The following is a 26,101-nucleotide window of genomic DNA, read 5'->3' as shown; positions in this document are numbered from 1 at the left end:
TGACCCCCAGCCCCAGGCCAATCACCGGTGTTTCCTGATGGCATCGTGGTTCTGGCGTGAGCTGGGTGGCACCAAGTCAACCCCATGTGGCCTGCCAGGGCCCTGCTTCGTGGACTGGCTCTTAAGGTCCAACAGTAGCTCAGACCCCACATCCCTGCCAAGTGGGACCAGGAGAACGGGGCTGACATCCGGTGGTGAGGAGGCTGGAGGAGCTGGAGCCCACAGGACTGCATTCTTATCCTCAGGGGCCTTTGTTGTCCTGTAGATTGGGTTGACTTTAAGTCACACCGTTGGGGCACCTGGCTCGCTCAGTCAGTACAGCATGCAATCTTGGGGTTGTGAGTTCGAGCTCCACGATGGGTGTAAAGATTAAAAATACAATCTCAAGGCCCCGGAGTATGTGAGATTCCAGCAGAGCTCAGTACAATGTCACGCCCTGCCCTTAAAGAGCAGCTTGGATTAAGACAACCACGCCCAAACCTGCAACGCTGGTGACAAGGCACTGTGGGATTCAGAGAGGTTACTGGAGGCAGGCAGCGGGTACTGTGGTGCCCTTCTGCCCCCAGCTTTGGGGGCCTCCTCCAGTGGCCTTCATGTCAGTGGCACTGAGTTCCTGTGAAGCCCCGGCCACCTGTCCCTCACTCCTCCCTCTGCCGGCTGAGTCCCACTGACCCGCCTGGCAGGGTGAGTCACCCTTCCTGACTACACACGAGAAAGGAAATCCAGAACTTGGAAGTGGAAATGGAAAGGATCCCTCCGATTTCCCCTCTTGCCCTGGGTTGCCCCGTTCTCTGGGAATTTTGAACAGCAGCGAGAAGTCCTTAGAGAAAAGGCAGGCGCAGCCACGGACTCCTGTGAGCTGAGCTCCAGGCAGATGTGGATGGAACGGGAAAGGAGCAGTTGGTGCACCACTACTCCACACTTGTTTACGGCGCACCCACTCCTGGGCTGCCTGACTGCCCCTCGCCCGGTGTGGGGTCTCGGGCGTTGGGTGAAGCCAGACCACCCTCCCCGCAGGATCTTGGAGGCGGCCTTGAACACGCCTCAGTTTGCCTCCTGGACAAGACTGTCGGGTCCTCCGTGAACCAGGCCGCGGCTACCTGGCAGGGCGGAGGTCATGCCTGCAAGTGCCCGCCAGGCAGCCTGGGAAGCCCCGCGAGGACCCTCCTGGCGATGCCCCGGGACCGCAGGTCCGCACGGGTCCCCCGGGCCAGGAAGGCGGCGGGACAGTCCCACGAGGCTCCCCACTCGAAGGCCGGAGCCTGGCCCGCAGAGGTGCGCGCGCCCGGGGCCAGTCCCGCGAGACCCCGCCGGGGCAGGACGGCGGCGGCATCGCCGGGGCGACAGCTCCGGGCGCGCAGGCGCAGTGCAGGCGCGTCCCGCCGCGGCGGCCGCCGCCGCCGCCGCCGCCGCCGCCGCCGCCGCCGCCGCCACCGCTCCTTCCCCTTTAAGCCCCGGCCGGCCGCGTCGCCGCTTCATGAATGGAGCCCACGTGACCAAACATCATGTGACGTCTGTGGAGCGGCGGCGGCGGCGGCGGCGGATCCCGAGACTGATCCGGCCCGGCCTTCCCAGCGCGCTCGGCCCGGCCCGCGCAGGCGGCGAGCCCCCACCCCGGGCCCGGAGCCCCCGCGCGGCCTCGGAGCGCCCCCCGCCCCGCCCGCCCCGGCCTCGGCCCGCCCGGGCCCGCAGTGTGGTGGGTGAGTGCGGCGGCGGGCCGGGCGGGGGGCTCCGGGCCCGGGGTGGGGGCGGGCGGGGCCGCGGCTCCTCCTGGAGGGCCGGGGGCGGCGCGGGCCGCGCGCTCCCGGCTTCGGGTTTGCCCCGCGCCCTGCTGGGGGCCCGTGCCTCGATTTCCCCGCGGCTCAGAAGCAGCTCCCGGCCCTCGCGCTGGGGCTCCTGGGGGTGGGCCGCGGGGGCCGGAGGAGGGCGGGGCGGGGCGTACGCGGGGCTCGCTCGGCGGAGCCCGGGGCGTCCCGGTGGGAGGGGCGGCCGCGGTGGCGGGAGGAAAGGGTGGGGTCGAGCGGGGCGCCTAGGGCTCCGCGGAAGAGCCTCTGGGCCCCGGTTCTCGCTGCTGATTCATCAGGTGTCTGTGTCCGCCCGCCCGGGCGCGGGGGTCCTCGGCGGGCCGGGGCGGGTGGGGGGTAGGGGGCGGCACGTGGCGGGGCCGGGAAGACCCTGCTCGCGGTGGCTTCGCTCCGTCACACGCGTGCCAGAGCCCAGAGGGAGACTTGCTGAGTCATCAGCATGAGGTCACTCGATGCTCATTCTGATGTCTGGGGGGGATTTGAGCAAGGGGCCTGGGGTCTAAGGGGCCGGGAGATAGGCGCAGGAGGGAAACCGGGGAAGGGCTCAGGCCCAGGGACTGGGGCACCGGTTCAAGTTTGGGCCGGCGTGCGAGTTGAAGGAGGGGTGGGTGAGAAGACAGTGGGGGGGCCTCGGGGTAGGTTTTCTTCCCCCGGCAGAATGTGAAGCCCCTGGCCTGCCCTTCCCCTCCCCTCCCAGGCATTCTCTTCTCAGGCAGCTGGTCCCTGACCAGCGTCTGGGACAGTTCCCCAAACTGGGAAATAGTTCTCTGAGTGAGAGGAGGGGAGGAGCTTAGGGGGGCCGTGCTTGCCAGGCTGGGAAGCAGGCTTTCCCTGTGACTGGTCTGGTTGGCTAGGCTGGGCAGCCCCTGGGCGGGGAAGAAAGAGAGGAATACACCCTGGCCAGAGAGGGAGTCAGTGGGAGAAAGAGGGGTGCCTTTACTCAAGTCCTGGAGGGCAGTGGACAGGGCAGGGACAAGCAGGTGCAGCTGTACCAGGAAACTGCCAATGAGAGGAAGCGGCAGGACTTTGACATCTGGGGAGTGAGGTGTCTGGTGAGCAGGCCCTGCCCCTTTGCACAGCCTGGCTTTGGGGTTTGGGTCAAAGCTGCAGGTGGTGGTGGCTTTGAGGGTGCCTAGCCTTTGGGGCACAGCAGGCGGGCTGGTGTGGAAGTCATGGAGTGGAAGAATGCGGTTTCCAGTCACCCCAAAATTGTCCTACTTGAGATTGGGGCTCAGTGTCGAGCAGGTGTTAGTAAAGATTGTGGCCCTGATGGATGTTGGGCCTCTTGGGGGGGGGGGGGGCAGCCTGAGGGTGGTGTGGCCTGGGCCACCTTTCCTGAATGTATGGGTGCTTCCTGGCCTCCAGGACGGGGGCTGTTTTGTCTAGATCAGAGCTGAACCTAGGGGTTCATGGCTAGGTCGGGCCGCCTTGTGGCTTGTTTTCAGGGACACCCCCTGCCCCCAACACACACACACACACACACACACACACACACACACACACAGAGGCAGCTTTGTGTAACACTTCAGCTCATCTTTTGGCTGGAATTTCTTCCTACCTTAGGAAAATGCAGATTCCTGAAGGGGTATTTCTGTAAGTCTTGTCATTATTTATGCTTAGGTGGAAATGAAGTTTGAAACTTTTTTCAGAATCGCTTTCAGTGGCTGAGAGATTTTGGAGAAGGTGGTTCTGAAGGGCAGGGCGGGAGTAAGGCTAGGCTAGGTTGGGGCCACGCCTGTTGGGGACATTTGGACGCTAGAGTTTGCAGGCCACCAAAAGGAGCAGGAGGCTGTCTCGGCCTCCTGCCGAGTGTCCACATCCTAGAGTTCGGGCCCAGATAAAGGGGACGGAACTCTCGGAACCTGTTTTTCCATCCCAACCGGCTCTCAGCCTGAGTGGGTGGTGCAGGGTACCTTGGTGGTTTCAGGCCCTGGGGACTGCCCGTGCCCTCTCCCCAGGGTGGCCCGGCCTCTGGGTGAGTTGAGTTGGGAAGGATGACCAGGCCCCAGCTCTGGACCGGCCCTTGATGGGGAGGAGAGGAAGCTTCTCCTCAGTCCCGTCTCTGGGATACTCCCCGTCTGGCTTCTAGAGGTGGCCTGAGCTATCCCTAGCCATCTATGTCCAAAGGCTGTCTCTGTCACATCTGTGTGTGTCCCCCGGTGGACAGAGGCCGGGCCAGGGGGCTGAGGCCCCGGCTTTGCAGAGGCCTGCCCCTCCCCCACAGCACGCACACGCACACGCACCTTTGACTGGGAGGCGAGCGGCTGTGCTTGTGCTGAGTTCAGGCCTTCTGCGGAGGGCGAAATCTGTCGAGGAGGCACATTTCAGCTCCCAGCCGCCACGCTCGGCACTTTTCTGTGTGATCTCTTCAGGAAGTCACCGTCGTGCTCAGCATTTGGAGGGGAGGGAGCACGGCGAGTGGGAAAAGCTGGTGGCAGCCCTTTTCCTTCGGGCTGACAGTGGTTGGACCCAGGGCGGTGTCCTTGCACCCTGATTCAGACTCAAGACTGGGGGCGCCCCTCTAGCTCTGCCATGAGGGCTTGGCTTCCAGGGTGGGTTGGGGCCCTGGGGCTCTTCTGACCTCCAGTTCCTATCTTTTCCATCCTCTGCTCTGGAACATCCGGGAGATGCCAGCCTCAGGGCCTGTCTGAGAGCCCGGATGCCCTGGCTGTGATGAGGCACCGCCTGGGGCAAGGCTGGGTGAGGCGGGGGCTCCCCCTGGAGCCAACTGCACCTCCACCCCCCTCCCAGCCCATGCTTTATCTCCCCAGTGGGGTAAGAGACCTCTCCTGCAGCAGGGAAACTGCAGTCTGGCTTGGTCCTCCAGCCGCGTCTGACGTCTTTTTCTGCGTCTAACCTGGAGAGCAGGGGGCTAGGGGTGGGTGGGTGGGGGGTGGCTGAGCCAGAATTGCCAGGATTAGGTGCACAGAAATGTCCTTGGCAGGGCTTCAGGAAGCAGAAAGTGAGGGCAGAGTGTGGGAGGGGCAACTGCGTGGGTGCCGGGCGGGGGTGGGGGCCTTCGGTCCAGCCCCCCACCCCTCTTGTTTTTGTCCCCTGCACTGTGGGCAGTGACCTCAGGTGGGGGGCTGGAAGGGGCTGAGCAGGCCCCTGCGTGGCTAACCGGGCACTCTTATGAAACAGCGAGGATGGGGTGGGGCAGGGGTGCAAGATGCTGCAATCTGAGGCCACAGGAAGGTTGCTTCATCGGCAGCGGAGGTGGGCTGTGTGCAGCCCGCGCTGGAGTGCCTGCCACCTGGAGGGGTGGGGGGCTCCCACCAGTGCTGGAAAGAGTTGAGCTGTTCAGAGTGAAAAGTCTGTGGGAGATTCAGGGCTCTCCTGCATTTTCCTCTTGGCCTGAGTCCCCACTGGCTCCTAAGCCTTCGTGGGGGCAGGGCCAGCTGAGGGGAGGTGGCTGCAGCAGGTAGGACCCTGGAGTACACGTGTGCGGGGTCGCCGGCCCCAGCCCTACCTGCCGTTGGCCAGGCTGGCCTTCCTGGCCCAGCGGTGCTCTGCTCAGGCTCCGGGTCCCCTGGGGCTGTGTTGGCTGGCTGGCAGCCTTGGGGAGTGCCAGGCCAGGCCGGTGAGGGAGCGGGAGCGGGAGCAATGTGCTGAGTCAGCGTGACTGGGCAGGAACAGCCGTGCTCTGGGGCGCACACTGGGGTTATTTTTAAAGCTCCCGGCTTCCTTCTAGGCTGGCCCCTCCTGCATGCGTCTCAACTCTTCCCAAGCCCCTTTTCCTGGTCTCTGCCTTTCTAACAGCGCCTCGGTTCCCCTTTCCCGCCTCAGACCTGCTGGGTTCTCTAGGGACAAGGGGGACGGGGAACAGCCTAGCTAAGGGGTGGCGGGTGGTCCTCGGGGTATTGGGGACGGTCAGCTGAGAGGCGAGGCTGGGGGCGGGGGCGGCTGGGCCTCTCCCCCAGGCTCTGTATGGACTGGGGAGGGAAAGCGGGGTGTTCTCCAGGGTCCTGACCTCTGCTCCCTGTTTCGCAGAGTGCCTGCGTGCTGTGCCCCCGGGTTATGACGACCCCCAATAAAGGAAACAAGGCCTTGAAGGTGAGCAGCGGGGTGGATGGAGTCTTGAGGCGGGGGTGCCTCCAGGGTGGGCGGTCCCCCGCTCAGCCTTGACCCCGTGCACTGCCCTGCCCCCAGGTGAAGCGGGAGCCAGGTGAGAATGGCACCAGCCTGACTGATGAGGAGCTGGTGACCATGTCGGTGCGGGAGCTGAACCAGCACCTGCGGGGCCTGTCCAAGGAGGAGATCATCCAGCTGAAGCAGCGCCGGCGCACGCTCAAGAACCGCGGCTACGCCGCCAGCTGCCGCGTGAAGCGGGTGACCCAGAAGGAGGAGCTGGAGAAGCAGAAGGCGGAGCTGCAGCAGGAGGTGGAGAAGCTGGCCTCGGAGAACGCCAGCATGAAGCTGGAGCTCGACGCGCTGCGCTCCAAGTACGAGGCCCTGCAGAACTTCGCCAGGACGGTGGCCCGCAGTCCCGTGGCGCCGGCCCGGGGCCCCCTCGCGGCCGGCTTGGGGCCCCTCGTCCCTGGCAAGGTGGCTGCCACCAGCGTCATCACGATAGTAAAGTCCAAGACGGACGCCCGATCGTAGGGACGCGCGCTTGCCCGGGCGGGTCTGCAAGGGGCCGTTAGGCGCATGGCGAGTTTGGCAGCCCTGTCCCCTTCTTCCTCCTCTCCTCCTCTTCCTCTCCTGCCTCCTCCCTTCCCTGCAAAGCACAACCTGCACCCCGGGGCGCCGGGCTGAGCCCCTTTGATCTCGTCGTTGTCATCGTGTGTTTTGTACGTTGGGATTGGTCAGTTCGGCGGTGACGTGGGGTTGCCTCGGCCCCCTTTGTACCAAGGCCGTGCAGGCTTGGAGTCCAGAGTTGGCCCTGTGGCAACAGAGAAAGATCGGATGAGCTCTCTGGGGCTCGCGGTTCTGAGTAGGGAGGGCTGCTGTCTGCTCCCGGGTGGCCCACAGGCCCCAACAGCTGCTGCCTGGCAGGGGGCTGTGATTCACTCTCAGCGTGGCCAGCAGGCATAGATGGGCTCTGCTCCTGAGAGTAGGGTGTCCTTGGGGGCCCTGGATGGGCCTGGATGGGCGGGCCACCAGCCTGGGCGCTACGGCCGCTGGGAGGGACGGGGCGTTATGTGGCTTTGGGCCAGGGCCCACGGCGCTCAAGCCTGACGCATTGCACTGAACAAGACCAAATCACTGGTTGTGAACATTCGTGAAGGGTGTGTCCAGTGTCCTGCGACGGGTCCCGTGTCACTGTTTACATGACCTATCTGTGTGGTTACGTGGCCCTTTATTTAAAAGAGAGGAGTTCCTTTTACGAAGTTATTAAATTATATGTTTAAAAGCTAAAGAAAAAAAAGAGCTGCAGAGTATTTATAAAACTGTCTTTTTAAAAAAAAAAAACAAGCAAGAACATTTGACCATATATATGGAAAAGGGAAGAAAGTATAATAGAAACTTTGCTAGTTTAACAAAAGAAAAAAAAAACAAACAAAAAAAATCCCTTTCTTGTAAACTTATGGACAAGTCTTTGTGGCTGTTGGAGTTTAGTTTTTATATACACAGAGTTATCAGACGTTATTTATAAAACTTAGTTTTAAAAAAGACAAAAAAAAAAAAAAAAAAAGAAAAGCCAAGCTGTGGGCGACCACAAGGCGCATCCTGGCGCCCTCTTTGCTATCTCTCTTGCAATTGTACCGAAAGTGACTTACTCCTTTGCCCTTCCTGCTTCCGTCTCTTGCCGGTGCCGTGGTGTCGTCCGTGCCTGGTGAGGTCTTGTGCAGCGTCACGTGCTGGTGCTTCTGGTGACCTTTGACCTGTGGGTGTCACTTCTTGTGTCTGTTATTCCTGTGTTTGTTTTTTGGATTTGGTTGTGTGTTTGCTTCTGCCAGCTTGCCGGCCCGGACTGGGGCGCTGGGCGACTCCCGCTCCGGCAGAACGCGGGAATCTCCCCAGCAGCCCAGCCCCCCCCCCCCCCCCCCGCCTCTGCCTCGGTGCCTGATCCGGGACCCCAGAGGAGCAGATTGGGGGCTCTGCCGCTCCCACCCCTGCACAGCCTTGGCTTCGCATGTCTGTCCTAGGCTTGGACTGATCCAATGGCCGGGTAGGTAAAACTGGGGGCCATCCCAGACGGCGCCCCTTGCCTCCATGCCCACCGCCTCTGGCCAGGGGTGGCAGATTTGCAGGGACCAAGGAGTCACTAGGGTACCCCCGGGTGTCTTCCTTCTGGCCTCTGGTCAACATGCTTGGGCTCTGGCCTCCAACCCCAGCTTTGTTCCTGTGGGCTGCACGGGGGCCTCATCGGGACCCGTGGAGCCCACGTGGGGGTCGCGAGGCCTGCTGCCCACGTGTCCTGGCAGTGCTGCTGTGCTGTGAAGTGGAGCTTCCCAGGCAAAACCAGGTGGTTTGAGGACTCACCTGGGGCGGCCCCTTCACCCTGCCCATGAGCCTGGGGCGGGGGGGGGGGGGGTCTCCGCCAGTGCCAGACAAGGGCTCCAGTGCCCAGGGCCGGGTCCTATCTCTCACCTCGCCCTGACTGGGCTCTGGGCCTTCTTTCGCCTCTGGGATCTGTGTCTTCCAGGGATGCGCTGCTCAGCTCAAGGGGTGCTCCTCTGCGGGGCTGAGCCTACCTTCCCGTGGCCCCTCGGCAGAGGCAGCCAGTCTTCCAGACTGGGCTTGGGAAGCTCCTCGGAGGCCTCCTGCGGTGCCTGCCCTCAAGAGGCTACTGCCCCATCTCTGGCCACATGGGCCTTGGCTCCTCTGGGGGCCCCGAACCCCTGTAGAGCACAGAAGGGTGGGCTGGCGAAAAGAAACACTGTGCGGCCTCGCAGGGTGTGACCTCGTGGGCCGCAGGGAGGATTTTCATCCCAGAGTCTGACCCGGTGTGCCCGTGGGGTAGGAGCAGGGGCACGCTGTCAATTTCTGTCGTGTTAATGGGCTTGGCCCTAGAGGCTCAGTCATTCCCGGTTGTACCCGGGTCGGCCTGCGATGGAGATTTTGACTGTTGGCTCTCAATACTTAGTGGCTTCCTGCCCCTCCTTGCTGTCTGGCTTTGTCTACCTAGGGTCTAGATGAACGTTGTTGACGTTGGTTGTGGCAGCAGTGAGCTGGAATCGCGTCATAAGAATCACTGAAGAGGGGTCACGTCCATGTTCTCCATATCCACTTACGGTCCCGACACTTTCGTCCTTGCTGGGAGGTGGTTGTCCATCCGCAGGCTGGAGACGTGGAGAGGAGAGAAAGGAGGTGGGTTGGGAAGTCCAGAGGCGGGTTGGAGGGTGGACACAGACGGAAGAGAAATTGCAGGTCCTTGGTTTAGGTATCGGAAGAAGCTTCTGGAATTACTGAGGCCATGCTTCCCTTCGGAGTTTTTGGATTTGGAGCAACTGTTCCTTGGGTCTGGGAGTACATCCTGTTCCCATCAAGCCAGCCCCACGGGGCCGCTCTGCACTCTGCCCTTTCCCCCTTCCCCTTGGTTTCTTGACAGTAGAGCCTGTGTCCACATGTGACTGGTTGGTGTCTTTCTGATTCTTGTCAATTCAGTTTTCCTACTGTGAGGGTGTTGTGTTCTTTTTATCCTCGACTTTTCTGACACAGCGAATCGAGGGCTTTGGCCGAGGCCAAATCTCCCAAACTGGTCCGCTAAGTAAACCATGACGTGTACCTTCCTTCCCATCACGCCTGAGCCCTACTCCCCCCTCATCCCGACACGGACACTCAGATTTCAGAGGAGAACCCTGTGGGAACAGGTCAGCTCCTGCCCTGAGTGTGGCCCCAGGGAGACTTCCCTATGGCCCTGGCTGCTGTTCTGGGCGGCACCGCTGTTTGTAAAGGTGGGAAGACACGGCTGCTCGGCCGTGTGGTGTGCTGGTTTCTGCCGGATACCAGGTCTCCCCGGAGGCTTTTCTGCCCTTGGTCCAGGCTTCAGGTCTGTGTGCACAACCCTGCCCGTCAGCAACAGCTTCTATGGTCAGTTCCTGGGCCCTCAGCTCCGATCAGCTGCAGCCTGCTTTCGGATGGCTGGTCAAGCCCCCTCCTGTCCCTGTGGCCTCCCTTTCAGAGGTGGCCAGTTGGCTAAAGCTCCCATCCACAGCTGGGAAGCCCAAGCCACAGCCTGCAGCACCGTTTCCGCTCTGGGATCTTGTAAGTTACTTTTTTAGGCTGTGGTTTGGTGAAAGGAACCAACACAGTAACGATTTTTTTTTCCCCAGAAGCCACTGAATAATTCTTTTTGGCGCGTTTTTGCCTTCCTGTTGGCTGTCTAGTTTTGGAGCAGGTGGGGAGAGTGGAGGACACACAGAGGCAGGGGTGTGCCCTGGAGACTGATGGCCTGTCCTGCTTCTGGCCTGTGTGTGTTGCGCGTGGGCTGTACCTTTGGGCCGGTCACACACATTTCCACCCCACGCTGGAACAGCAGCCTTGGTACGTGGGTGTCTGGTGAGCCTGAGCTGGAGTGTTAGAAGAGTGTGCCCCTGATGGACTGCGAGGGGGCGGCCCCTCCAGCACCCTCGTGTCCCAGCCCCTTCCTTCTCCCCATCCCCTCAATTTGCTACTCCCTGAAGCCTTTAACCAAACGGGAGTGGGTACAGAAAGCCTTCTCCTGGCATCTTAGGGCAACAGGACAAGGGCTGCCCAGTGCGTCCAGCTCTGGTGCTCTCCTGGCGCTGAGAGGCTGGGTCCAAGCGGAGTTGATCAGACCCTGCCTGTCCTGCCTAGGGCTGAAACCAGGGGGAGGTGGTGGTACCCTGGGACCTGCCGGGGCAGGCAGGGGTTGTGGAAGATCCAGGTGAGGAGGGGCCTCCCTGGGGCGGGCTGTGGCCTCAGCGCTCACCCCGCCCTGTGCAGTATTTATTGCTAAATTATTGTCCAGGGGGGGCGGCACTGGGCCGGACCCCGGGTATTTATTGCTGTACATAGTGTATGTTTGTGATATATAAGGTTTTCTTTATTTTGTATATGATCAATAAACACCTTTTAAAGAGACCGTCAGGTGCTTCCTTTGCGCGCCGCGCGGGCGGGGCCGGAAGGGCGGGGCGGACCTTGCGCGCATGCGCCGGTGCACGGCCTGCCGGGAGGCGGAAGCGGAAGCGCGGGTCTCCCGGGAGCGATGGCAGCCGGGGGTCCCAGCCGCTCGGAGCGCAAGGCGGCGGAGCGGGTCCGGAGGCTGCGGGAGGAGCAGCAGCGGGAGCGCCTCCGTCAGGTACGCCGCCGCCCGCCCCGCGCCGCGCCCCCGCCCCGCGCCGCCCTCACCGCCCGCCCCGCGCCCGCAGGTGTCGCGCATCCTGAGGAAGGCGGCAGCGGAGCGCAGCGCCGAGGAGGGCCGGCTCCTGGCCGAGAGCGAGGACCTGGTGACCGAGCTGCAGGGCCGGAGCAGGCGGCGCGAGGGCCTGAAGCGGCGGCAGGAGGAGGCGAGTCCCGGGGCTCGGTCGGCGCGGGGGCTCGGTCGGCGGGCCGCCGGGGCCGGACCTCTAGCCGGGCGGGGGCGGGGGCGGGGCTTACGGCCGGCCTCGGCGTCTCGGCAGGTGTGCGACGACCCGGAGGAGCTGCGGAGGAAAGTGCGGGAGCTGGCCGGCGCCGTCCGGAACGCCAAGTACCTGGTCGTCTACACGGGCGCCGGCATCAGCACGGTACGGCGGCGAGGCGTGGGCGGCCGCGCCCCGGCGTCGGCTCCCAGGCCCGGGAGAAACCCGGAGCGCCGGGGGCGGGTGTGGGGCGCCCCCTTCTGGGTGACGGACCCGGGACCCAGGACCGAGGAGAGCACAGTCGAGAAGCTCGAAAAGGACTCAAACTTCATTGAGGGCATAAATACTTGTAAACACTTGCAGTTTTTGTGATGCCCCGTTCGAGGCAAGGAGGGAAGAGGAGTAAAACAGGACATAACACGTTAGGGCTTGCAGGCACCTCCTCGTTTCCAGTCCGGGAGGTTAACTCACTGTCCCAAGGTTATGTGGGTAGAGTGAAGCCCCAGACCGTCTCCTGATTCCGCGTTCGTTGTTATTTCCTGAATGTTGAAGGAAAGTAAGTAGATCGCGAGGTAGTTAGAATTAGAGTACACCAGGTAAAGAAGAGAAACGCGTTGGGTTTGGGGACGTTTTATTGAGAAGCTATCTCGGGCCATTGAACACGGCTAGCTTTGAGAGTGTTACCTGTCCACCTAATGGGTGCCTGTCGAGCGTGACCCACGTGTGGGCCCGGCAGAGGTGAACACGGAGGATTTCTGGCCCCGGGGAGGCCGCAGGTGATGAGGGGATGCTGGCCGGGCCGGGTTGCCAGAGCAGACATGCAGACACGCCCTCCGCGGTCTCAGAGAGCTGGGACATCCATGCAGCTTGCTTGGTGTGCGAGGCGGCGTTGAGGCCGGGCCTTGAAGGTTGAGTAAGGTTTTACAGGAGAGGGCCAGGGGAAGATCCAGCGAGATCGCGCAAGGGGCGCTGACCGTCCTAACTTGCAGACCCTGGTGGTCGGGTCTCCGTCCTCCAGTCATTCCTGTCGTCTCTGAAAGTCCTGCTCTTTAGTTTGCTCTGAGCATCACTGTTTGAGGTTTCTCTTGTCAGTGTGATTCAGAACCACACTGCTTGGGGTGGGCATTTTTCTGAGCCTAAACCGCGGGGAGGAGACAGGGCTCCCCAGAAGGGATGTCATTCACAGCCTAGGGAATGTAAGACTCCTTGCTCTGAGCACACCTTCTGGCTTGTCTCGTGGTGGTTTCGTTTCTCTGCATCGAGAACTAAGGACATTCAGGGTGTTCAGCTCGTCTGGAGAGGTTGGCTGTCTTTGTCAAGGGAGGTCAGGAAACACCGTATCGGGTGTCAGAACTGGGACAGACCAGCACTCCTACCTAGGGTGCCACCATTTGCTAAGTGTTTCCTGAGCACTGGCTCGGCCCTGGGGACACACAGATCAGCCTGACCCGTCCTCTCCCTTGGTTTGGAGGACAGATGGGGCTGCAGAGCCCAGGTTGTACTCGTGCTGGAGAGGCTCCCGGAGGAGGCGGGACTCCTCGGAAGCCGGAGGGAGGAGCTAGACCGGGTGGGGGCAGGGGTCCGGGCAGAGGGAAGGAGCCACTCCATCTGCGTTCAGGCAGGTTGGACTAGGAAATGCGGAGCCTGTGGAATGAACGGAGGCCAGGGCACAGACGAGTCTGGAACACATCAAGAGAAAAACGTTGAGTTTTCGTCTGGGGGACTTTTGCCAATTCCCGTAGTGATGCATTTTCACTGGCCTCGTCCTTCTGAACATGCAGGCAGCCTCTATCCCAGATTACCGGGGCCCTAATGGAGTGTGGACGCTGCTTCAGAAAGGGAGAAGCGTTAGGTAAGCAGCCTGATGCAGCCTTCCCAGCCAGTTGAGCAGGGGCAGCTTGGGCCTGACCTCACAGCTCCCCACGCCTTTGCTTCCCTTCCACCTGGCAGTGCTGCTGACCTGAGTGAGGCCGAGCCAACCCTCACCCACATGAGCATCGCCCGCTTACACGAGCAAAAGCTGGTAAGAGCCCGGTGTGGCTAGCTAGTATACTTGCCGGGTCCCTGGCACAGGACCTGGAGGGCCACCTTTGTGCCCACATGGCAACTGCATCATACCTCTGTCCCAGGGACCCCTGGGAGAGGCGCCCACAGAGTGTTTTAGACTCCGGTGCTGCTTTTTCAAGAGAAGGGTAGTCTCTCGCGTGAATCGTAGGGCCGGCCTCAGGCGCAGAGCCGCTGGTGGCTTTTCCCCCCTGTGTTTCTCTCACATTGTCCCCACAGACCTCAGAAGCCACCTAGGTCCGGGGGAGGCTTGTGGGAACCCTAAAGACCCTCTGCCGAGCGCTTTCAACCAAGTAGGGAAGGGTCAGTCCTCCTGGTCCTTCAGTGACCTGAAACATAAGGACCCAAGAGAGTGTCACTTCGGGCCCCAGCCCCTTCCCTGCCGAGAGCAAACAGCTGCACTCCCAGCTCGCTAAGTGCTTCCGGGTTGGTCGTTGGTCGGGGGCAGCTTGGGTTCCCCCCCACCCCCACCCCCACCCCCCTCGACCTGCTGCTGGGACCGGCCTGCCGCTCCGGTTTTGCCTGTGAGGCTCCACACGGGGTCGGAGCTGCCCGGTTTGGGGACTCTGGGCAGGGTCAAGGACTGCCTTCACTACTGAGCACAGCCCCTCACAGGCCACCTGCTGACTTGCCCTTGCTTGCCCCGCAGGTGCAGCACGTGGTGTCTCAGAACTGTGACGGGCTCCACCTGCGGAGCGGGCTGCCGCGGACGGCCATCTCGGAGCTCCACGGGAACATGTACATTGAAGTGAGCGGTCCCTCTGGGATTCGCGGGCCTGTGCGGGCCAGCGGCTCCTGCTCACGGCGCCCTCTCCTCCTCAGGTCTGTACGGCCTGCACACCCAACAGGGAATACGTGAGGGTGTTTGACGTGACTGAGCGCACCGCCCTGCACCGGCACCAGACGGGCCGGGCCTGCCACAAGTGTGGGGCCCAGCTCCGGGACACCATTGTGCACTTTGGGGAGCGGGGCACGCTGGGGCAGCCTCTGAACTGGGAGGCAGCCACTGAGGCTGCCAGCAAGGCAGACACGATCCTGTGTTTGGGTTCCAGCCTAAAGGTACGTGAACAGCGCCGCGGACGGGACCGGAGGGGAGGGCAGAACTGCCAGTCCCTGGCCAGTTCAGTGTTAGAAGCTAGCTTCCTGTAGCTTCGTTCGCTGTTGTGCATGTGGTCTTTCTGTCCGTCCGTCCATTCCTGCAGGTTCTAAAGAAGTATCCACGCCTCTGGTGCATGACCAAGCCCCCCAGCAGGCGGCCCAAGCTCTACATTGTAAACTTGCAGGTAACTTGAGCACCCAGAGACACCTCCTTAGACCTGGGCCTTAGAACAGGAGAACCAGAGAGTTCCTGGATGCTCGTGTCCTGGGTCACAGAGATATGGCAGGAAAGGGCCATTGGGAAGAAGTGAGGTATCCTCACTCGCCTTCCCCTGTCCCCAGTGGACCCCGAAGGATGACTGGGCTGCCCTGAAGCTTCATGGGAAGTGTGATGACGTCATGCAGCTCCTCATGGACGAGCTGGGCCTGGAGATCCCCCCCTACAGCAGGTGAGGGGGGCACGGGTGCATCCCCCCCCCTTCCCTGCCCTGTGTGGATGGACCGCGTCTGTCTTTTCTCGTGAACTGAGTGTAGAGAATGCTCTGAGTTGTCGCAGATGGTGTCTGAGGCGTGACCCCAGCTTGGTGGCCTCTGCCAGCAAGGGGGAGTGGCAGAGGCATCAGCTGAGGCCCCCCGGCTGGTGTGACTCCCCATGGGGAGAGAGAATGTGCCAGTGTGTGCCTGGAGAGCCCCCCCTCCTACCTCCGACAGCCTGGACGCGAAGGTGCCTTGAAGGGACGTGGTCTCGGCATCTCCAAACAGGATCTCGGTGCACTCGGTTCGGGGAGCTGGTGTACTTTGGGGAAGCTTAAACTGTACCTTAATACAGAATTTGTGATAATTTAGACGTGGTGTATGTATTGAGTAAAAAGTTTACACTTTCTTTCTCTGTGAATTTTCAGGGTCTTATAGGGGAAATCAATAACTTCTTTTAATCAAAGGGTTCAAGAATTAAGGATCCCTTCACCTTCTGGGCCTGGCAATTCTTGTATGTTATGTTTGTGCTGTTCTGTAATGTGGGCCTATTGTGTACTGTATTTTTTTTTTTTTACATTAACTTAGCTCATTTTCTTTATCAGTGCTTATCTGTATCTTAAGTTTATGATATGTGGTTCTACATCTCCGTCAGACACATGATCTCTTCACGGTGTAGTCTGTAGGCCGCGCCTCCCTAGTCAGCTGGCCTTTCCCGCCCCCCCCCCCACCCCCCCATCAGGTCTGGCAGTCTGGGAAGAGGGAGAGGGTCTGGCCCACCCACCCCTGACCGTACAATTGAAAGGTGGGACCCAGAGTTGCTAGTGACCAACCGCTGCCCCACCTTGGGCGCGCACAGCCTGCTCGATCACCAGCAAGGACACTGAGTTCTCGGGGGCCGAGCTGGTCTGAATCACTCAGGAACCTTAGCCGTCCGGCAGCTGCTCTGTAGCTTGGGTGTGACGGAACTGCCGCTAGGCAGAGCCTGGCCACAGTTCAGACCCCAGGGGAGGGCAGCAGGGTGACCGCAGTCAGCTTTCCCGCCCTGGGGCAGGTTGTGACTGAGGGGCTCCCAGGCACGTCTGACCCAGCTTTCCCTTTTCGGTAGGTGGCAGGACCCGATCTTCTCCCTGGCGACCCCCCTGCGTGCGGGTGAAGAAGGTACCCACAGTCGGAAGTCGCTGTGCAGGAGCCGCGAGGAGCCCCCGCCCGGAGAGCGGGCTGCGCCACTTAGCTCCGCCCCGGTGCTGGGAGGCTGGTTTGGCAGGGGCTGCACTAAACGCACAAAAAGGAAGAAAGTAACGTAACCCGGTGCTTGACGGGAACAGTTGGCACTTTGCAGAGGACGGAACGCCTGTTCGTGGGGGTCCCGGCCAGGACTGCCCCGGGGTCCAGCCAGAATCCTCTGGCCAGAAGCCCCCTTGCACCGCTGTGCGCGTCTCCGGGAGGACGCCTCGCCTGTGCAGCCTCTGCATAAAGCGGCGGCGGCCGTGCCGTTCTTTGGGGACACAGCTCGGGTCGTTGCACAGCTGGCCGGCCGAGAGGAAGCGCGGCTGCCTTACCTCATTCACCAGGCTAGTCTCAGGGGCCTCAACCCTCTTTCTACTACTTCCTACTGAAACCTGTTAACTTTATAGGAACCTCTTTCCGTGTGGGGTTTGCGGCAGAGGGGTGGTTTTGGGCCTCGGCTCTCAGCAGCCCTTTTTATTGTTATTAAACATCTCAGCACTGTCCCTCGAGTGTCCTGTGACTGTCCAGCTGGCGCGTGGTGGGGGGCGGGCGCCCCGCCGGGCCCGTGGGGCTGGGGGACGGGACAGGACGGGGCGGGGACGCCGGGCCCCACGTGGCCCTGCCCCGCCTCTTCGGCCAGGTGCGCTGACGCTATTGGCCGCGCGGGGGAGACGGACTTTCCGGAGGCCGCCGGGCGGGGCGGGGGCGGGGCTCGGCGGTGGCGGCTCACGCCATTGGCCGCGCGCCGAGGGGCGGGGGCTCGGTTCCGGGGCGGCCCCGTAGCTCACGCCATTGGCCGCGGGCTGTGGGCGGCGGGCGGGGCGCCGGGGGGCGGGACGGTGCTCGCCATTGGCCGCGCGCGGCGGGTGAGGCCCGCGTGACGCCGCGTGCGCCGGGTGGGGCGGGGCCGCCGGGCGGCGGCCGCTGGGAGTCCGGGAACCGGCCGGGCCGCGCCGCCGCTGCGGGGCCATGATCCGGAACGGGCACGGGGCGACCCGGGGCGCCGAGCCGCCGGGGCCGGGGGGCAGGCGCGCCGTGCGAGTGTGGTGCGACGGCTGGTGAGCGCGGGCGGCCGGGGCGGGGGCGGCTGGGCTGGGGCCGCCGCCCGGAGACGTGCCTGTGGCCCTGCCTGCGCCCGGTGTCCGGGGCGGCCGTGGATCGCGAGGGGCGGGCAGCGAGTCGGGGCCGACCCGCGCCCGCCCCGCCGCGGACGGCTGTGGGCCACAGCCCCCCGGCGCTGCCGCTCCCGCCGCTAAGCCGCCCGCCCGAATCTTGGCCGGTGGCAGCGCGGGGCGAGGGTGTCCGGTCCCCGCGACAGGAATCACGTTGGTGTTGTGAGGTGCGCCCCCTCGGAAGGAGCCGTGTGCTGCCCAGCTCGCCTATCGCTAGATCGGAGAGATTCCCCTGGGTTGCCTGGGCAGGGATCAGGGCAGGACTTGCTGGTGTCCCAGACCCCCAGTGAGGCCCCCAGGTCCCCGGGGCCATCCCAGGAGGGTTACAGTGCCCCCTCCCTTCTCTCTTCTGGCCAGCCAGACAGCTGGACTTGTTTCAAGATAAGTTTGGGGCTGTCAACAGATAAGAGGAAGACTGACCTCTACTGAGGTCTTGCCACCTAGAGTGCTTTCTCCCCCTTTACCTAATGGAATCCGAGAGAGGGCAGCCCCCATCCCTGCTAGCTTACAGCTTCCAAGGAGAGCAAGAGGGGCTGCCGTGACTTTGCAGCTGCACCACAGTCACCCGGGGCAGAGGGAGCGTGGCTTCTGTTGGTGGACTCTGACCTTGGCCCTGGTCGGGCCGGGCCCCTACCCCAGCAGGCCACCCATGGCCACACGGGCCACAGCAGCTAGGACACACCCTGCACCCCTGGCCCAGCCCGTGCAGTGAGCTTAAGGACCGGTCGTGCCTCTGGATTTGGACTTTTCTTCCCTCACCCCAGGGCCGGAGCCATGTGACCCCACAGGCTTCTGTGCCGGGACTGGTGCACTGTGGTGGGAGTAGCAGGTGGCATGGAGTGGAAGAGGGTCACCTGGAGAAGCGGGGGCAGTGTCACCTACTCAGGAGACAACATGAAGCTAGAAGGAAACGAAGCTCCTGTGGGGCTAACTTGGGGCCCCCAGAGAAACGTGCGGGTTCCCCTCGGCACACGCGGGGAGCCCGTGAGTCTTCAGCTGAGAAGTTACTCTTAACCAGGCCTAGATCAAAGGATAAGAGCTCTACAACCAGAGGCCAGGGAGGTGGTGGTTGGCCCCAGAGAGCAGAGGCTCGCTGAGTTTCCGGAGGCCAGGGGGGAACGAGCAGGATTTCCGAAGCTAGCTGTTGCCTTTGCTCATTTTTGGACTTTGTTTTGTGTTGGCCCCAAGACTGTCCACCTGCCTCAGAGTGGAACAGAGTCCAGCCCACTCCTAAGTTACTGTCCGTTTAAAGCTTAAAGGGACTGCCTGCCGCAGTTGGCGTTTGGACAGCGGAGGGGCTGAGAGCAAAGGGCAGAGCTCCGTGGCAGGTCTGGGGCGCACAGTATGTGCCGTGTGCTCCCCGGCCCTGGGGACCAGCAGGCCTTGCCCCTGGGCACAGTCCGGCCCCTGTCACGCTTGCCGAATGTGGCCCAGGGTGCGGTGGTGTGGAGAGCCGGGTACCCCCCTCCCCCTGAAAGCCCAGGCTCAGCCCAGACCCCGGGGAGCAGCTCCCAGTGGCGGCTTGTCAGAGGCTGCACCCCCCACACCTCTGCTTCCAGCTGCTCACTGCGCGTCCTCAGCACAGGGACTCAGCACCCTGTCCTTTTCACAGCTACGACATGGTGCATTACGGCCACTCTAACCAGCTGCGCCAGGCACGGGCCATGGGCGACTACCTCATCGTGGGTGTGCACACCGATGGTAAGCTGGGGCCGCCGCCTTTCACTAACTCTGCAGGGCCCTGCGAGGGGTGAGACCAGACCCAAGGCCGTCTTTCTGAAGATCACAGCTCAGCATGCTCACCCCGACTCCAGACCCAGACTTAGCGCCCCCAGGGCTTTCCCGCTGTGCGTCTCACATTGAGCAGTGCAGCCAAGGGACCGAGCCTCCGGCTCTGCCGCCCACTCCGCACACACATCCGCATCGACCTGCTTCCCAGGGCCTTCGAGGACTGAGCACCCACTTGTCAAAGGGAGCGCTTGACTACCTGGAACCCGATGAAGGGACCGTGTAGTTGTCCAGCAAACACATCGTGAGCACCTGCGCTGGCCCGTAGAGGACAGAGCGGTGTCCGCTTGGGTGTGTTCCTGCCCTGTGGGCCGAGGGCGCAGTGACAGAGACAGCTGCCCGCGACGGAGCTCACGCGTGGTCAGAGACTGCTCGGTGCCGGGCGGGGGCTCCTGTGGCCCAGCCCCCCCAGAGCTCACAGGTCTCATCCTTGTCCTTTCTCCGGCTCTAGAGGAGATTTCCAAGCACAAGGGGCCCCCGGTGTTCACTCAGGAGGAGAGATACAAGATGGTACAGGCCATCAAGTGGGTGGACGAGGTGGTGCCAGCTGCTCCCTACGTCACCACGCTGGAGACGCTGGACAAGTACAGCTGCGACTTCTGCGTCCATGGCGGTGAGCGGGCGGGGCTGGGGCTCTGGGACCTCCGCACACTTGGGGCAGCAGCACCGAGCCCTCGGGGGATCTGGGAAAGGCCTGGCTCCTTCCCCACTAGCGAGTCCCCGCGTGCCAGGCGGGCCTGGGAGGAGGGTTGGGGGTCCTAAAAGTCTGCGTGGCTCTGGGTTGAGGATCCTCGTTCCCGCGCGGTGTTGCCCCTTAGATGACATCACACTGACCGTAGACGGCAGGGACACCTACGAGGAAGTGAAGCAGGCTGGGAGGTACAGGTGAGCCGCAGCAAGGGTCCCGCCTTCTCGAGGAGTGGGGCTCGAAGCTTCCCCCAGGCTCTGGCTGCCCGCGAGGAAATTGGCCGTGGCCCGCGTCTAGCGGGCAGGGCCGCAGCGTGGGGGGCTGGCGTGTCGTAGGCCTACAGTAGGCGCACGGGGCCGTGACCGGGGAGCGGGTTCTGTCGCCGGTGACTAACTCAGAAGGCCGGCGCGGCCCGGCACGCCCTTGGCAGAGAAGGCGCCGCAGGGCGAGACCTGAGAGTCCGGGGTGCGGCGGGGGCCGGAGCCGCCGCCTCCCCGAGGCTGGCCTGCCCACCCAGCGCCTCACGCTTGGGGTTCAGCAGCGTTTTTCCTCTATTCTGTCATTTCCTTCGGTTGATAAAAGCACAGCGGCCTTCCCGCTCTCTGGTCTGCACGCGGCACGGCGGGGGGCTGGGGTGAGCCAGAGGTGGGGCCTCGACCGTGTCCAGGACGCGAGCCCTGACCCCACCTCTGTCCCCAGAGAGTGCAGGCGCACCCAGGGCGTGTCCACCACAGACCTCGTCGGCCGTATGTTGCTGGTGACCAAGGCGCATCACAGCTGTGAGGCGAGTCTGGGGGGGGCCCGGGTGGCATCCTCGACGTCCCGGGGCTGAGGACACCGCTGGGAGCGAGGGAGCACCCAGCCTGCCGTGTCCTGACCCCTGTGTGGGCTCCAGGACAGTGAGTCTTGGGGGTCCTGGGGTTGGTCGTGTCCGGAGGGCGAGGCCCCTCAACATCCCGCATCCTTCCGTTCAGGAGATGTCTTCCGAGTACCGGGAATACGCAGACAGCTTTGGCAAGGTGAGCACTGACGTCCCCCCGCCGGGCCGCCCCTGGGGAAAGGCCGGCCGGGCCCCTCACCCAGCCCCCTGCCTTCTGCGCCCTGGCTGGGCACTGCCCACCGGGCCTGGCGAACTGGCCGGTCACAGCGGCCCCTGTCCGGCGGCCTCTAACTGGACGGCCTGGTCCTCTCTCCCTTTGTAACCCCCTCACCTGACACCCGGGAAGGAAGGAGACGCTTTCCTCCGAAGGCTCCTCCCAGGTGACCAGAAGGTGGCCTCAGGGTGCTGGATCCCCACAGGGGCCGCGTCCAGTTGTCAGGCCGTGGCGGTGTTGGCCGCGGTGCCTGCCGTGGCCATGGGGTGGAGCCATGTCCTGCTGGTCACAGGGACCTTACCCAGCCTGGCCCTGGAATGGACTGGGCCTGGCCCGCTGGGCCCCCACCGTCCGGCACACAGACGGTTGAGCGAGCTGGCAGGCTGCGGCTGGGGCTCGGGTTCTGGTCCACGGTCCCTGCTGCCTGCTCCCAGAACAGCCGGGCAGGCAGGTGTGGGCAGCCCCAGGCTCAGAGGAGGGGCTCGGGGGTGGGGACAGGTGAAGGACGTGCCTGCGAGGCGTGTCACCGACCAGATCCCTCTTGGCTTACAGTGCCCGGGGGGACGGAACCCCTGGACGGGGGTGTCACAGTTCCTGCAGACGTCCCAGAAGATCATCCAGTTCGCTTCTGGGAAAGAACCCCAGCCAGGGGAGACGGTCATCTACGTGGCTGGCGCCTTTGACCTGTTCCGTATCCTCTGGGACCTAGTGGGAGGGTCGCCCCCGTCCTGGGCCTTTTCTTTGCATAGCCACGTCTGTACCAGCGGGCCACGGGACCCAGAGGGGCCTCACTGACTCCACGGGCCCCCAGACCGGGGTGGCGTGTGAGGGAGCCGGCCGGGGCCCCCGGTTCTCTTACCTGCTCCTTAACTGCGGCATGGACATCGGCCACGTGGACTTCCTGGAGAAGGTGCACGGCCTGGCAGAGAGGCCCTACGTCATCGCTGGCCTGCACTTTGACCAGGTCTCACTCCCTGGACAGCGGATAGGGTGTGGGGGCCCGCGGGGGTTCCTGGGGTGGAGGTTGGGTCGGGGGGCCCACAGGAGGTGAGGCCTTGGATGCTGGTGGAGGCGGAGGACACAAACCGGGGCCTCTTCTGGGGACCGGGGCGGCCCCACCCACAAGGGACCGTTGGGGGATCACGGCCCTCACCCGCCCTGGGTTGCCTGCTCACCCGACCTCGCTCTGGCCCTAGGAGGTCAACCACTACAAGGGGAAGAACTACCCCATCATGAACCTGCACGAACGGACCCTGAGCGTGCTGGCCTGCCGGGTACGTGCCGAGGCGGGTGGCCTGGGTGGTGTCTCCTTCCCAGGCTCATGGTCCCAGGGCATCCAGGAGGCTCGGGCTTCCGGCCGGCCAGCCCCACCGTGCTGCCGCCCCAGGCCCTGCTTCCTTAGCCGCGAGAGCCCTCTCCCGGCACCCTCTGGCCGGGCAGGCTCCTAGCTAACCACCTGTGCTCCGTGTCTGCGTAGTACGTGTCGGAAGTGGTGATCGGGGCCCCGTATTCGGTCACAGCGGAGCTCCTGGACCACTTTAAGGTGAGGCTGCTGGCGGGCCAGGTCGCAGGGGAGGCCAGGCTGAGAACACGGCTGCAGCCTCTCCCTAGGAGGGCCCTGAGTGCCGGGGAGGACCGGGGGGGGGTGGGGGGGACGTACTCCCTGATCCCTGCTCCCTCCCCAGGTGGACCTGGTGTGTCACGGGAAGACGGAGATCGTGCCCGACAAGGACGGCTCAGACCCTTACCAGGTGGGTTGTGCTGGGCCTGCGCCGGGCGGCAGGTTTCTCAGCCACCTAGTGTCCCCGGGGCCTCACGACGCCTGGGACCCAGGCCGGGTGAGGACTGCCAGTCCAGCGGCACCCCGCTATGACGAGGCAGGTTGCTAACAGGCAGGACTGACGGCACCCGTTCTGGTCTCCCTGAGGGCCCCCTGGGCCCGGGCAGCTGGGCAGTGTCCTCAGGTTCCAGAGGAGGGTCCTCATCTTCTCCCCTCCCCGCTGGCCCCCAGGAGCCCAAGAGAAGGGGCATCTTCTGTCAGATCGACAGCGGGAACGACCTTACCACGGACCTCATCGTCCAGCGCATCATCAAGAACAGGTGAGAGGGGTCCTGGCGGGGCCCGGGGTCGGGGGGGGGGGGGGCGCAGAGAGCCACGAGGCCCAGGCCCGGGCACACGGCTCACCCTGGCCTGGCCCCCAGGCTAGAGTACGAGGCCCGGAACCAGAAGAAGGAGGCCAAGGAGTTGGCTTTCCTGGAGGCCAGGCGTCGGCAGGAGGTGTATCCCGAGAGGGAGAGTGACTGTGACTTCTGACCAGAGGAAGGTCACCGGAGCGCCCGGGTGCCGGCCCTCCCCCTGCTCTGCTCCCTGCGCCTTGAGGGCTTGGCTCCCGCGGTTTTAACAAAGCCTCCGGTGTTCCCTCTGACTGGCCCCGTCCCGGAAGGGCCAGAGTGGAGGACGCTGCCTCCCACCCCACCGGCCAGGTGCCCTTCCCGCTGAGCCGCACAGAGAGGGCCCGCGGCACGGTGGGGCGGCTCGGCGAACAGGGTGAGCAGAGGGCACCTGCGGCTGGAGGGGCGCTGCCCTGTGTGCCGGTGGAGGCCCAGCTCAGCTCTCCCTGCCCCCGAAGCTCCGCAGACCCAGGACGGCCCTGCTGCCCAGCTCGAGGCGGTACCCGTTCCGCCCTTTGGATCATTGAAGCCAGCTTCAGGGGAGCAGAGAGCCAAGGGGGGCACCCCCTTTCCGTCTCAGGGTGCAGACCGTGCCATCTCCTGCGTGGATACCTGTTGACCCGTGGCACGTCCCTGGTGCCCTGGGCCTGGCTGTTGGGCACTGTGTCCCCCACTTCCCTGGCCGGCCTCGCTGCTCCCCCACAGACTGTTCTTGATTTTGTACCTGACTGGCTGGCACACAACCCAATAAACCTGGTGGGAGGTGCTCCGTGTTGGGCTCTTGGCCCTGCTCCCCGCCCCACCATCCACGTACTGAGGGCGCGGCAGGCAACGTGGCAGCGAGGAACCTCCTCCCCTCCCCAGTTTAGGACCCCAAGATGCTTCAGGCTGAATCCTGTGAAGGGAGGTCCAGATCGGCCTCCCTGGGGCGGGGGGACAGGAATCCACTGGGACTCCCGGCAAGTGTGGGGGAGGCCGCTGCAGACCCGGCCGCACCCTCCTCGAGGGTGGGGACCACGTGCTTCGCTGTGGGTCAGAGGAGAGGTGAACGCAGGGCTCCCAGGCCTCAGGAGGGGCCGCCTGGGCCCCGCGCAGTTCTGGTGCCAGGGCCTCTGAGCAGCCCGGACCAGCCCCGAGATGCTGCGCCGCTGGCGGCCTCCCCCCTGCTGCCTGGCCTGTTTGCTCGTTCCTTCGACCCGAGGACCCGCTGCCCTGTGCTCAGTACTTTGAGGCCTTTGGGGAACCACCCAGGAGCCGCCCCTCCAGCAGGGGACAGCTTTGTCCTCGAGAAAGCCAGGAAGCAAGGCAGAGCCAGAGTGGGCATCCCTGAGGCAGGAGGGTCCCCCCCTTCCCCCCCGGGATAGGGCGGTCACAGAGGAATTCTCTGACCAGGACACTGGAACTGGCTTAGACAACTCAGGCAGCAGCACCTCCCAGGGGAACCCGGGAGCTGCGTGGACAAAGGCAGGGAGGTGAAGGGGCTGGAGAGGCAGGACGCGGAGACCACCTCCGGGAGCCGGAGTGGGAGCAGGAGCGGGGCGTGGGGCTAGGCTTCCAGTGCCCCCGGGAGGGCGGTGTGGATTTGGGGATGGTGCCTCTGTGCGGGCTATCTCACCACAGCCCGGTGGCCCAGAGCCGGACGGGGGCTGGGAGCGTCTGGAGACCGGTCAGGTCTGCAGGTCCCGCGGCGTCTACACAAGCCTACCCGCCCGCCCCTCTACCCCCACTCAGAGTCCGGCTGCGCTTCTCATTTATTCATTTAGCCGTTTACTGCGGGCACGGAGGGGGCACTGGGGGCACCGGCCAGGGCCAGATGAGGTCCAGGTCTCCGCGGTGGTCGGGGCTTAGGCGCTGCGACAGTCAGCAGCGCGGAGCGACAGGAACACGTCCGCCCGGCACTGGAAGGTGGCCCGGCCGTCGGGGAGCCTCTGGCAGCTCTGCAGATTCGGGGTCACGTCCTTGACACACACGGTCTGGGGGCGGGAAGAGGCTGAGGGAGCGACCGACGCCCCCGCCGCCCGCGCCCCGCCCCCCGCGCCCCCCCGCCGCCCGCGCCCCCTCCGGCGGCCACACTCACGAGGCTCCGCAGGCTGGGTCGCGGCTCCGCGAAGGCGCCGGCCCGGCCCCGGGGTCCCGCGCCCACGGGGGGCGCGGAGCGGCGCGCGTACGGGGACCTGCGGAAGCCGGACAGCAGTCCCGCGGCGCGGCCCACCGAGTAGTAGCTGGGCCCCGCCGCCTGCTTGTACCACGCGAGGCCGGGCGGCGCCAGCAGCAGGCACAGCGCCAGGGCGGCGGCCACCAGCGGCGCGGACCGGGCCATGGGGACGCGGGGCGGCGGCGGGGCTCGGAGCTCCAGCCGCGGCCGCCTTATATCTGTGGCCGGCGGGGCGCGGGGGCGGGCGCGGAGCACCTGGCGGGCCCCGCCTCGCGGAGCGAGCAGCCGTGCTGGGCAGCGCCTCCGCGCCCGCCGGGGATCGGGGCCCCATCCTCCCCCACCCCTGCCGCTCCCTCTGCCCACGGTCCCGCCTGGGTAGAGCCTCAGCCGGAGCAGGGGCAAGCGGGACTGCACTGAACCTCCAAGTAGCCGCAGGGCGCGCGGCCCTAAGAGTTCTACCCCTTGGAGGTCCTCAGTGCTCAAGGCTGGGGAGAGAGCCACCGGGCCCTAGGGACACTTTATCCTGCCCTAAAGAGGCACTGATCCCAGGGCCAGGGCTCCCTGAGGGGATCAAAGCCTGGGTGGGCCTGGGTGCCCCACACCCACGGGGGAAGGTTCTAACAACACGGCTGCTACTACCGAGGTCCTTTAGGAAGAGGTGGGCGGCAAGGCCAGGCCTGACCTCAGGGAAACCAGACCCAGGGACAGCTGACCAGAATCCGCAGGCCCTTCCCGCCCAGCTCTGCCCCAGCCGTGGGTGGCCTCGGGAGCCTCAGGCCTCTCGGTGAACCCCAGTGTTCAACAGGAGATGAATCAGACCCAGTCCCTGCCTCAAGCCACAGACAGATGGGAAAACAGCCGCCCCGCCGCCGGAGGGCAAGCAGAGTGGCT

The 26,101-nt window shown here is 64.1% G+C and overlaps 4 protein-coding genes across 11 annotated transcripts; 3 read left to right on the top strand and 1 right to left on the bottom strand.

Annotated features, from left to right (window-relative positions):
* The first annotated feature begins 1,636 nt into the window (after window positions 1-1,636).
* On the top strand, window positions 1,637-6,570 carry MAFG (MAF bZIP transcription factor G). 7 transcript variants are annotated; one of them, XM_042967331.1, is made up of 3 exons: window positions 1,637-1,700; window positions 5,796-5,858; window positions 5,955-6,570. In XM_042967331.1, the coding sequence occupies exons 2-3, from the start codon at window positions 5,823-5,825 to the stop codon at window positions 6,405-6,407; spliced, it is 489 nt and encodes a 162-aa protein (XP_042823265.1). In that variant the 5' UTR covers window positions 1,637-1,700; window positions 5,796-5,822; the 3' UTR covers window positions 6,408-6,570. The 7 variants fall into 7 exon arrangements, with proteins under 7 accessions (XP_042823265.1, XP_042823269.1, XP_042823266.1 ...); XM_042967335.1 differs by lacking the exon at window positions 1,637-1,700 and adding an exon at window positions 2,051-2,083; XM_042967332.1 differs by lacking the exon at window positions 1,637-1,700 and adding an exon at window positions 2,290-2,440.
* Window positions 6,571-10,888: 4,318 nt separating this feature from the next.
* On the top strand, window positions 10,889-16,644 carry SIRT7 (sirtuin 7). Its single transcript, XM_042966880.1, has 10 exons — window positions 10,889-11,013; window positions 11,084-11,221; window positions 11,336-11,440; window positions 13,057-13,127; window positions 13,226-13,298; window positions 13,989-14,087; window positions 14,162-14,398; window positions 14,542-14,622; window positions 14,780-14,886; window positions 16,020-16,644. Exons 1-10 carry the CDS (start codon window positions 10,921-10,923, stop codon window positions 16,216-16,218), a joined length of 1,203 nt encoding a protein of 400 aa, XP_042822814.1. The 5' UTR covers window positions 10,889-10,920; the 3' UTR covers window positions 16,219-16,644.
* Window positions 16,645-17,048: 404 nt separating this feature from the next.
* Window positions 17,049-23,932, top strand: PCYT2 (phosphate cytidylyltransferase 2, ethanolamine). 2 transcript variants are annotated; one of them, XM_042967283.1, is made up of 13 exons: window positions 17,049-17,199; window positions 18,926-19,014; window positions 19,553-19,714; window positions 19,920-19,986; window positions 20,489-20,573; window positions 20,764-20,808; window positions 21,436-21,574; window positions 21,765-21,847; window positions 22,080-22,157; window positions 22,361-22,426; window positions 22,569-22,634; window positions 22,895-22,983; window positions 23,086-23,932. In XM_042967283.1, the coding sequence occupies exons 1-13, from the start codon at window positions 17,111-17,113 to the stop codon at window positions 23,195-23,197; spliced, it is 1,170 nt and encodes a 389-aa protein (XP_042823217.1). In that variant the 5' UTR covers window positions 17,049-17,110; the 3' UTR covers window positions 23,198-23,932. The 2 variants fall into 2 exon arrangements, with proteins under 2 accessions (XP_042823217.1, XP_042823218.1); XM_042967284.1 differs by lacking the exon at window positions 17,049-17,199 and adding an exon at window positions 17,382-17,480.
* Window positions 23,933-24,800: 868 nt separating this feature from the next.
* Window positions 24,801-25,378, bottom strand: NPB (neuropeptide B). The gene is made up of 2 exons (XM_042966814.1): window positions 25,133-25,378; window positions 24,801-25,028 (listed from the first exon to the last, which is right to left on the bottom strand). Exons 1-2 carry the CDS (start codon window positions 25,373-25,375, stop codon window positions 24,900-24,902), a joined length of 372 nt encoding a protein of 123 aa, XP_042822748.1. The 5' UTR covers window positions 25,376-25,378; the 3' UTR covers window positions 24,801-24,899.
* Between the last annotated feature and the right edge of the window lie 723 nt (window positions 25,379-26,101).

This window comes from Panthera tigris, chromosome E1 (genome assembly GCF_018350195.1).
Source record: "Panthera tigris isolate Pti1 chromosome E1, P.tigris_Pti1_mat1.1, whole genome shotgun sequence".
NCBI lineage: Eukaryota > Metazoa > Chordata > Mammalia > Carnivora > Felidae > Panthera > Panthera tigris.
Note: the sequence above shows the minus strand (reverse complement) of the source record. Positions and strands in the feature narration are given on the sequence as shown.

Coding starts and splice junctions, on each gene's coding strand:
- MAFG (XM_042967331.1), top strand. CDS start 5,823: ATGACGACCCCCAATAAAGGAAACAAGGCCTTGAAG. Junction 5,859..5,954: donor AAGGAAACAAGGCCTTGAAG/GTGAGCAGCGGG, acceptor CCCTGCCCCCAG/GTGAAGCGGGAGCCAGGTGA.
- SIRT7 (XM_042966880.1), top strand. CDS start 10,921: ATGGCAGCCGGGGGTCCCAGCCGCTCGGAGCGCAAGGCGGCGGAGCGG. Junction 11,222..11,335: donor TGAAGCGGCGGCAGGAGGAG/GCGAGTCCCGGG, acceptor GCGTCTCGGCAG/GTGTGCGACGACCCGGAGGA. Junction 13,299..13,988: donor GCTTACACGAGCAAAAGCTG/GTAAGAGCCCGG, acceptor CTTGCCCCGCAG/GTGCAGCACGTGGTGTCTCA.
- PCYT2 (XM_042967283.1), top strand. CDS start 17,111: ATGATCCGGAACGGGCACGGGGCGACCCGGGGCGCCGAGCCGCCGGGG. Junction 19,015..19,552: donor CGTGGGTGTGCACACCGATG/GTAAGCTGGGGC, acceptor CTCCGGCTCTAG/AGGAGATTTCCAAGCACAAG. Junction 22,158..22,360: donor TGAGCGTGCTGGCCTGCCGG/GTACGTGCCGAG, acceptor GTGTCTGCGTAG/TACGTGTCGGAAGTGGTGAT.
- NPB (XM_042966814.1), bottom strand. CDS start 25,375: ATGGCCCGGTCCGCGCCGCTGGTGGCCGCCGCCCTGGCGCTGTGCCTG. Junction 25,029..25,132: donor GACCCAGCCTGCGGAGCCTC/GTGAGTGTGGCC, acceptor TCCCGCCCCCAG/ACCGTGTGTGTCAAGGACGT.